Source organism: Arachis hypogaea, chromosome 20 (assembly GCF_003086295.3).
Source record: "Arachis hypogaea cultivar Tifrunner chromosome 20, arahy.Tifrunner.gnm2.J5K5, whole genome shotgun sequence".
Taxonomy (NCBI): domain Eukaryota; kingdom Viridiplantae; phylum Streptophyta; class Magnoliopsida; order Fabales; family Fabaceae; genus Arachis; species Arachis hypogaea.
Window position 1 is genome coordinate 99,177,153 of NC_092055.1, and position 10,326 is coordinate 99,187,478.

The 10,326-nt window shown below is 37.4% G+C and overlaps 1 protein-coding gene across 1 annotated transcript; it reads right to left on the minus strand.

Moving 5' to 3' along the window:
• Positions 1–1,142: 1,142 nt before the first annotated feature.
• On the minus strand, positions 1,143–3,754 carry LOC112784857 (heavy metal-associated isoprenylated plant protein 9). Its single transcript, XM_025828191.3, has 5 exons — positions 3,546–3,754; positions 3,058–3,220; positions 2,770–2,942; positions 2,554–2,644; positions 1,143–1,854 (listed from the first exon to the last, which is right to left on the minus strand). Exons 1-5 carry the CDS (start codon positions 3,564–3,566, stop codon positions 1,370–1,372), a joined length of 933 nt encoding a protein of 310 aa, XP_025683976.1. The 5' UTR covers positions 3,567–3,754; the 3' UTR covers positions 1,143–1,369.
• Between the last annotated feature and the right edge of the window lie 6,572 nt (positions 3,755–10,326).

Sequence of the window (10,326 nt, forward strand, 5' to 3'; positions counted from 1 at the left end):
TAGTAATACTAGGAAGGCTGATTGTGTACCCATTATTTTAATAGTGAAAAATTTTACTAGACTAGGTCCTATAGGTTTTTTTTGTCCCTTTTTTGAGAGTTTTTCACGATAAAAATTATGGTGTTTGATTGTTTAATTTCTGTCATATTTGCTTGGAGTATTTTTAGTGTTACCTAATTAATTGCACAAGTTGTAAAAAAATTATTTTGATACTTTTATGAGATAAATTCTTGTCTGAGTTTTAGACTTTTTCAACAGCTATACGTACACTAAAAATTAACCATCCGCATAAAATATATATTAAAACACAATATATTGATAAATGAAATAATACCTATATTTATACAAAAATACAAAGTGGTCGATTTGATAGCTGATTCTGGGCGTGAATAACAATTTTTTGTTATATTTTATAGTAAGTGCGTGTCTCATAGCTCTCAAATTACATCTTTATTCAATTCCTTTTCTTTTCTTGCTTTGGACGCATCCAAAAAGTTCTATGACTGTGGGGATCTGAATAATTTCTAATTTTGATTGTTTTTCTCGACTTAGGTAGCTTTTACCATACAGTGTCTTCCATTTTCCAGAATCCAATGCAAGGAAGGCAATTAGCCAATTAATGACAAGTGTAACCAAATGATGTATTTCGATGACAGAGACAAATTAGAGACAATTCACATGGCGTGGTTTAATTTAACCATGGCCAAAACCTCTACCGCGTTAGAATATGGGTCACATTTGATTAGATGCGTAGATTTGCTTCTTCTTAGACTACACCATTTAGAGATTATTCAAACCTTATATTCAGTGGGTCGGTCCTCTATCTACTATGTGAAGCCACGTTCATTTTCGTGAAGGAATATATGTTACTATTCTTTTTCCGTTTACGGAGAAATTCATTAAACAAATAGAGCGAAAATGGATGTTCAAACTCTATTATCCCATTCCTCTGTTATGGTAGGTTCACGTTTTTTTTTGTGTTGTCTCTTAATAGAATATATATAATTATATGAACAGAAGTGGGACATGCAACTTATAGAATTTTGTATGCTTATCTGTGACATCCTTCCCATTTTTGCATAGTCATGATCATTAATCAATTATCTATACAAGTGATTAGGAAATACATTAATCAATCAAGCTGAAAAGAACTAAGAAGCATTTGTACAATATTATTATATGTAATTAGTAATAATAAATATATTGTACAGCATAAAAAAGAGAACGATATATTATTCCATTTGACACCTTCCATCAACCAACTCAACACTAAAATTCCTCATACAAATGGGTGGTACTTAGTACTTACAAAAATGAGTTTGAAGTTTTAACCAATTATACTATGTGTGTATATATATTGCTCTCTTGTTTATGAAATGCAGCATGCATTTGGGTTCTCATCACTGAAGAGTTGAGGGGGTGGAATCCGTTCAATGACATAAAATGGCTGATAATAGTGCATCATCTTCTTCATACCTTCTTCCTCGTCAACGTCAATAATCTCATCTCCTTTCTTGGATTCTTCTTCTTCTTCTTGCACTTCATTACCACCACCACCCCCCTTTTCTGCTTCTTTATTATCACTATTATTATTCTTGTCTTCACAACCATTCTCTTCTTTCTTGGCTTCCTCTGCTGCTGGCTTCTCTTCTTCAAGTTTAGCCTCTTCTTCTGCGGGTTTTTCGGCTTCTTTACTTTCTTCTTTCTTCTTCTCTGGTTCAAGTTCTGGCTGGGGAACTATCTTGGCTTGCTTCTTGGTGCATCTATAGACATAATCCACTAGCTTGTTCGCGTCCATTGTCCCAGTCACTGTAATCTTCCCAGTGCTAAATTCTGTCACTGCCTTTTGAACTCCTATTTAGACAAACACAGTTATTCAATAATGACAAGTACATGTTTATAACCATAATCAATATTCATTCACAAGACAAGAGAATGATTTCACCCACTTATTTAATGAGTACTGAATAAGATATGCAACAACGATTATTGTATATCACATATAATGCATGATTATTAATTTGTTAGGCCACATATTACAGATAACATTGTTCATGAAAAGAAGGGTACAAAATTGAAATTTGTTAGGTAGATCATGGATCCCATGAATAGTTTATTATATTCCATCTGAGTGACTTAGATGCAGATAAAGTCTTGTCACCGCTATGGCATAGAAATTCTAGTGAAGCAACAAGGTTAGATCACTTATGAATGGATAGGTAGTGATGTAAATTTCATCCTTTATCTTTTTGGGAATGGCCAGACATTGAAACATGGGTACTAAATAATTGCTGACTCGGTACTCTGGCCTAAAAGCAGTGTATGAAAGAATTGACAATCAAAAATCCAAAATTGATGATTCATATTCTCGCCTTTAAGTGGCTCCACCAATAGCGGAACTACATTGGCTCCACCAAATTTTAATCACTAACAAACAAGTATCAATTTCTTTTCCTTCCTATGTATCTGTCCTTTCTCAGTTACAACTTACAAGTACTACAAACAAGATATCCCACGCATTGAAATGAAGAGGCACACACATAAGTGGTATACCTTTCATTTTGAGTATCTTTTTCTTGAGCTGCTCAGCACAGGCCTCACAGTGCATGTTCACATTAAGTTCCACAGAAACTGGAGCACTAACCTGAAACGGCAACCAGTTACAAATTATTAATTTATTGACATAAAAGTTTGGTATATCCTCGAAGCAATGTATCAAATTTTTATGACAGATAAAGAGAATAGACGGACTAACAAATAACAATTTACCTGAGAAGTAACAACTTCTGGTGCTGCCTCTCCTTCTGCTAGAGGAAATGGAGATATAACATTGGCTCTTCTCTTTGCTTTCTTAGTAATTATGTTGCAAATTGCTTGAGGCTCCACTATTCCCTTTATGGTCACTTCATTTTTAGCCATATCAATCACCACTCCCTCAACACCTATTAGAAGATAAACACATGAAAACCATGAGGAGTGGACAAGCATATGCATGGTATGTATGTATCTGGAATCAAATGCAAAGAGAAAGAGTGACAGAAAGATGAGCTAACTAACCTTTCATTTTCATAACATATCTCTCAATCTTCTTGACACATCCTATACAATGCAAGTCCACAAACAATACACATGGAGATGGTGGTTTCGCCTCTTGCTTCTCTTCTTTCTTCTCCTCTGCTGGGTTTTCCTTTGGCTTAGACTCACCCTTAGGTGGTTGTTCCTACCCAAGGCCAAATAAAGAGAGAATAAAAACCAGTCAGTACTAGTCCAAAAATCTATTAAAAAGAAATACATTCTACATTTATACCAAAAATCAGCTACTAAATTAACTATCATATAAAATAAATGTTGAAATACAAAAACATTTAGAAATAAATACATATTGATTAATTTGATGGCTAAAACGACAAATAAGCAGTATATATAAACGTAATTGGCTTGATTTTTTATCCACCTAGAGAAGTATATATAAACAAAAAGCACAATTCTTTTTTCAAGATTCAAACATAGCCTAAGAAACCAGAATGCCAAGAAAGAAGGCTAACCTGTTTTCCTTCCTCACTCATTTGCTTTATCAATGGGAAACGGGAAATGAAATTGCAGTAGTTCTGAGGGGCCTAAAAATAAAAGAGATGAAGAGGGCTAACAGCTACAAAGAAGAAGTTTTATATTACAAGGAAGGGGTAGGAGTATGTTAGATGGTATAAAGCTAAACTAAGTTATTGAAAGCACGTGTAGCTGCACAAAGAACAACTTGTAACGTAGAGAGAAGAGTGGTATTTATAGAAATAGAGAGGGAGGTTAATGTTAATGGCAAATCAATAAAGCTTTGAAAATGATAATACTTTTTGTTACCCACCGACTGGTAGATTTTTCATGACAAAGTTGTGAAGTGTCACTTTGTCAGACATGCATGGCATGTGTGTATGTGTGGCACCCCTTTAGGACAACCTGGAAAAACTTCGTTTTGTGTATTACCTTACTACTATCTAGATATAGATCTTTAGCATGAGTACTGGTGCACGAATTGTAAATCACATTTTTCACAACTCGTACTACTAATCAGCAAGTGCACTAGGTCGTTCAAGTAATACCTTACGTGAGTAAGGGTCGATCCCACGAAAATTGTTGGCTTGAAGCAAGCTATGGTTATCTTGTAATTCTTAGTCTGTATATCAATGATAATTCTTAATTTCAATAGTAAAAAGTAAAAGATCATTAAATAAATACTTGTTATGCAGTAATGGAGAACAGATTGAGGTTTTGGAGATGCTTCGTCTTCTGGATCTCTGCTTTCCTCCCATTTTCTTCTTCACACACGCAAGGCTTCTTCCATAACAAGCTGTATGTTGGTGGATCACCGTTGTCAATGGCTACCATCCGTCCTCTCAGTGAAAAGGGTCCATGTACATGGCTAATCATCTGTCGGTTCTTACTTGTGTTGGAATAAGATCCATTGATCCTTTTGCGTCTGTCACTACGCCCAATACTTGTGAGTTTGAAACTCGTCACAGTCATCCCTTCCCAGATCCTACTCAGAATACCACAGACAAGGTTTAGACATTCCGGATCTTAGGGATGCTGCCAATTGATTCTAGCTTTTACCACGAAGACTCTGGATTAAGGGATTTGAACGCTCTGTTGTCAGGAGAGGCAATCAAACTCCTGAAACAGGAGCCCAAGAGATATACACTCAAACTATTACAGATAGAACGTAAGTGATTGTCAGGCACACGTTCATAGGTTGAGAATGATGATGAGTGTCACGGATCATCACATTCTTCACGGTTAGGTACGAGTTAATATCTTAGAATAGAAACAAGCGTGTTGAATAGAAAATAGAAGTAATTACATTAATTTATCGAGACACAGCAGAGTTTCTCACCTCCAATCATGGAGTTTAGAGACTTATGCTGTAGAGATACAATGTAAAACGTGAAAAATGTCATGAGATCCAAAATAAATCTCTAAAAGTAGTTTTTATACTATGCTAGTGACCTAGGTTTACAGAAATTAAGTAGACTAAGATAGATAGCGCAGAAATCCACTTTCGGGGCCCACTTGGTGTGTGCTTGGGCTGAGCATTGAAGCTTCCATGTGTAGAAGCTTTTTTTTGGAGTTAAACGCCAGGTTGTAGCCTGTTTCTGGCGTTTAACTCTGGTTTGCAACCTGTTTCTGGCGTTTAACGCCAGAATAAGGTAAAGACTTGGGCAAAGTATGGACTATTATATATTGCTGGAAATCCCTGGATGTCTACTTTCCAATGCAATTGAGAGCGCGCCAATTGGGCTTCTTCCAGAAAATCCATTTCGAGTGCAGGGAGGTCAGAATCCAATAGTATATGCAGTCCTTTTTCAGCCTCTGAATCATATTTTTGCTCAAGTCCCTCAATTTCAGCCAGAAAATACCTGAAATCATAGAAAAACACACAAACTCATAGTAAAGTCCAGAAATATGATTTTTGCATAAAAACTAACAAAAACATACTAAAAAGTAGTTAGATCCTACTAAAAACTATATGAAAATACCCCCAAAAAGCATATAAAATATCCGCTCATCACAACACCAGACTTAAACTGTTGCTTGTCCTCAAGCAACTAGATAAATAAAATAGGATAGAAAGAAAATCAAGAGGCAATAACATCTCAAAGTTTTATATGAAGCTCAAATTCTCATTAGATGAGCGGGGCTAGTAGCTTTTTGCTTTCGAATAGTTTTGGCACCTCCATTTATCCTTTGAAGTTCAGAATGATTGACATATATTAGAACTCAGAATTCAGATAGTGTTATTGATTCTCCTAGTTTAGTATGTTGATTCTTGAACACAGCTACTTTATGAGTCTTGGCCGTGGCCCTAAGCACTTTGTTTTCCAGTATTACCACCGGATACATAAATGCCACAGATACATAACTGGGTGAACCTTTTTAGATTGTGACTTAGCTTTGCTAAAATCCCCAATTAGAGGTGTCCAGGGTTCTTAAGCACACTCTTTTTGCTTTAGATCACGACTTTAACCGCTCAGTCTCAAGCTTTTCACTTGACACCTTCACGCCACAAGCACATGGTTAGGGACAGCTTGGTTTAGCCGCTTAGGCCATGATTTTATTCCTTTGGACTCTCCTATCCATTAATGCTCAAAGCCTTGGATCCCCTTTGTTATTACCCTTGCCTTTTGGTTTAAAGGGTTACTGGCTTTTTTTTTTCACTGCTTTTTCTTGCTTCAAGAATCAATTTCATGATTTTTCAGATTATCAATAACATTTCTCTTTTTCATCATTCTTCAAGAGCCAACAATTTTAACATTCATAAACAACAAATTCAAAAGACCTATGCACTGTTCAAGTATTCATTCAGAAAATAAAAAGTATTGCCACCACATATAAATAGTTTGAATTTTTCTTATTAAAAACTCGAAAATAAAATTGCTTTCTTATTCTAAAAATCTGCTATTTTATTCATGTTTGATGATGATAAAAAAAAAGATAAATTATAACTTATTTGGGGAATAAGAATAAAAATAAAGATACTAATTACTACTACTCATATAACTTCTAAGGTAGATTTCTAATAGTAAAAATGATCACAGAGTTAAGACTAAGATTAGGACTCAACAACCTTTATTTTGGAAGATGGATGCTCCTTTAGTCTGTGGAGTGCTTGGCCCTTCAAGAGACAGCTTCTGGCGCTTCAGCTCTTGTAGCTCACACCCCTACTCCTCTTGTTCCTTCAACAGTTTACAAAGCATGCTATTTTGAACTTGCTGTTCTTCTTTCAGTTGATCCATAGCTTCTTGCAACTTGGTGACAGATGCTTCTAGGCGGGTCCAGTAGTCAATTTGAGGGATTTCTGGGAGGAACTCCTGTGCCCTCCTTTTCATGGAGTTATCCTGCACTTGTTGTCCCTCCATTAACTTTTTGGTGATTGGTTGCTCGACTGAGATATACTCATCCACTCCCATTTTTACCCCAGCATCTTTGCATAGTAGCGAGATTAAGTTTGGGTAAGCTAATTTGGCGTTAGTGGAGTTCTTGTTTGCAATTGTGTAGAGCTCACAAGAAATTAGATGATGAATCTCCACTTCGTTTCCCAGCATAATGCAGTGGATCATCACTGCTCTTTTGACAGTGACTTTAGAGCGGTTGCTGGTGGGCAGTATAGAACCCCCAATGAAGTCCAGCCAGCCCCTAGCAATTGGTTTGAGATCTCCTCTTTTGAGTTGATTTGGGACACCCTTTGCATTGGTTATCCACTTGGTTCCAGGGATGCATATGTCCTCTAGAACTTGGTCTAAGCGCTTATCAAATCTCACCATTCTCCTATTAAAGGATTCTGGATCATCTTGTAGTTGAGGCAGCTTGAAGACCTCTCTTATTTTGTCTTGGTGGAAGTACATAATCTTCCCTCTGACCAAGGTTCGAAAGGTATAGAAGGCGGCTCCAGTTAATCTCTGCTTATCTGTTTGCCACAGATTTGCGTAGAATTCCTGAACCATGTTTCTACCCACCTTTGTCTCAAGATTAGCCAGAATTTTCCAGCCTCTGTTTCGAATCTGCTCTTGGATCTCCGGATATTCGTCTTCTTTCAGATCGAATTTAACTTCTGGGATCACTGATCTTAGACCCATTATTTTGTAGTAATGGTCTGCATGTTCTTTGGTTAAGAACCTCTCTTGATTCCAAAGTGGTTTTGGAATATTCTCTTTCTTGCCTCTTGAAGTGGTTTGTTTTCCTTTAGGAGCCATGATCTTAGTGAATCTTAGCTCAGTGATCACGAAAAGCACACCAAACTTAGAGGGTTGCTTGTCCTCAAGCAAAAGAAAGGAAAGGAGAGGAATAGAAGGAGAGACAAATTCGAATTGTGGAGGAGAGGGGGTGGCTGAATGTGAATTTAAAGAGGAGGGGGTGGGTTTGAAAATTTTGAAAAATATATGCTAGAAGATATGATTTGTAAAACAATAATTATGATATGCAAAAGATGTGGTTTTAAAATTGAAAAGATAAGAGAGAGATTTGAAAAAGATAAATCTAATTTTTGAAAAGATAGTATGATGATTTGAAAAAGATTTGAAAAGAATTTGAAGAAGAATGAAGAAAGATATATTTTTTTTTTTTGAAATTGAAATTGAAAGATGATAATTTGTAACATGTTTATGCAAGAAATTATGGATGAAATCATGAAAATTTGAAAAAAATTGAGTTGGAAAACAAAACTTCCTCTCCTCCACCATCTTGGCGTTAAACTCCCAACTGCTGCTTGTTTTGGGCGTTTAACGCCCATCTGTAGCTTCTTTTGGGTATTTAACGCCCAGCTGTAGCTTCTGGCTGGCGTTAAACGCCAGAAATCTTTTGTCACTGGGCATTTTTCTGAACGCCCAGGATGCTGCAAGTTTGGCGTTAAACGCCCAGAATGGCACCCATTCTGGCGTTTAACGCCCCAAAAGGTATCTTTACTGGCGTTAAACGCCCAGTAGGAGCTTCTTGTGGGCGTTTAACGCCCAAATATACCTCTTACTAGCGTTTTCTTGCCAGTGAGCTCCTTTTCCCTGTTTTGTGCTCTGAATCCTTCTGTAGCTCTGTAAACTTATGCAATTGATACTTTACCTTGAAGATTATTTATATTAAACTTGTATAATTATTATTTAAATAACAAATAAGCTTTGCTAATGGCTGGGTTGCCTCCCAGCAAGCGCTTCTTTATTGTCTTTAGCTGGACCTTGCTGAGCTTTTAATCTAGCCTCAACTTTGAGCATTCTTGCTCGACATTGCCTTCAAGATAATGCTTGATTCTCTGTCCATTAACAATGAACTTCTTATTAGAGTCAATATCTTGAAACTCTACATACCCATATGGTGACACACTCGTAATCACATATGGTCCCTTCCACCGAGATTTCAATTTCCTTGGGAACAATCTGAGCCTAGAGTTGAACAGCAGAACTTTCTGTCCTGACTCAAAGACTCTGGGTGACAGTTTCTTGTCATGCCACCTTTTTGCTTTCTCCTTGTAAATTTTTGCATTTTCAAAAGCATTGAGTCTGAATTCCTTTAGCTCATTCAACTGGAGCAATCTTTTCTCTCCAGCTAACTTGGCATCAAGATTTAGGAATCTGGTTGCCCAGTAGGCCTTGTGTTCCAGTTCCACTAGCAAATGGCACGCTTTCCCATACACAAGATGGTATGGAGAGGTCCCTATGGGAGTCTTGAATGCTGTTCGGTATGCCCACAGAGCATCATCCAGACTTCTTGCCCAATCTTCTACGGGTAATTACAGTCCATTCCAGGATTTTTTTTAGTTCTCTATTAGAGACTTCAGCTTGCCCATTTGTCTGTGGATGATATGGAGTTGCTACTTTGTGGCTAATTCCATATCGAACCATAGCAGAGTAAAGCTGTTTATTGCAGAAGTGAGTGCCCCCATCACTGATTAATACTCTAGGGACACCGAACCTGCTGAAGATATGTTTCTGGAGGAACTTCAGCACTGTCTTAGTATAGTTAGTGGGTGTTGCAATTGCCTCTACCCATTTAGATACATAGTCTACTGCCACCAGAATATACGTGTTTGAGTATGATGGTGGGAAAGGCCCCATGAAGTCAATACCCCATACATCAAACAACTCAATCTCTAAGATCCCTTGTTGAGGCATGGCGTAACCATGAGGCAGATTACCATCTCTCTGGCAACTATCACAGTTACGTACGAACTCTCGGGAGTCTCTATAGAGAGTAGGCCAGTAGAAGCCACATTGGAGAACCTTGGTGGCTGTTCGCTCACCTCCGAAATGGCCTCCATATTGTGATCCATGGCAATGCCATAAGATCTTCTGTGCCTCTTCCTTGGGCACACACCTACGAATTATTCCGTCTGCACATCTCTTAAAGAGATATGGTTCATCCCACAAGTAGTACTTTGTATCAGTAATTAATTTTTTTGTTTGCTGCCTACTGTACTCTTTGGGTATGAATCTTACAGCTTTATAGTTTGTAATGTCTGCAAACTATGGTGTTTCCTGAATGGCAAACAATTGCTCATCCAGAAAGGTTTCAGAGATCTCAATAGAGGGGGGGGGGATGCCCCTTCTACTGGTTCTATCCGGGACAGATGATCAGCCACTTGGTTCTCTGTCCTTTTTGTCTCTTACTTCTATATCAAACTTTTGCAGAAGCAACACCCATCTTATGAGCCTGGGTTTTGAATCCTGCTTTCTAAGTAGATATTTAAGAGCAGCATGGTCAGTGTACACAATCACTTTTGATCCTACTAACTATGATCTAAACTTGTCAATGGCATAAACCACTACAAGCAGCTCTTTTTCTGTGGTTGTG

Bases quoted from the DNA above. Each gene is read 5' to 3' on its own strand.
- LOC112784857 (XM_025828191.3), bottom strand. From the start codon at position 3,566: ATGAGTGAGGAAGGAAAACAG. The intron at 3,221-3,545 runs GTTAGCCTTCTT...GGCCTTGGGTAG, and splicing joins TGAGTGAGGAAGGAAAACAG to GAACAACCACCTAAGGGTGA. The intron at 2,943-3,057 runs GTTAGTTAGCTC...ATCTTCTAATAG, and splicing joins ATATGTTATGAAAATGAAAG to GTGTTGAGGGAGTGGTGATT.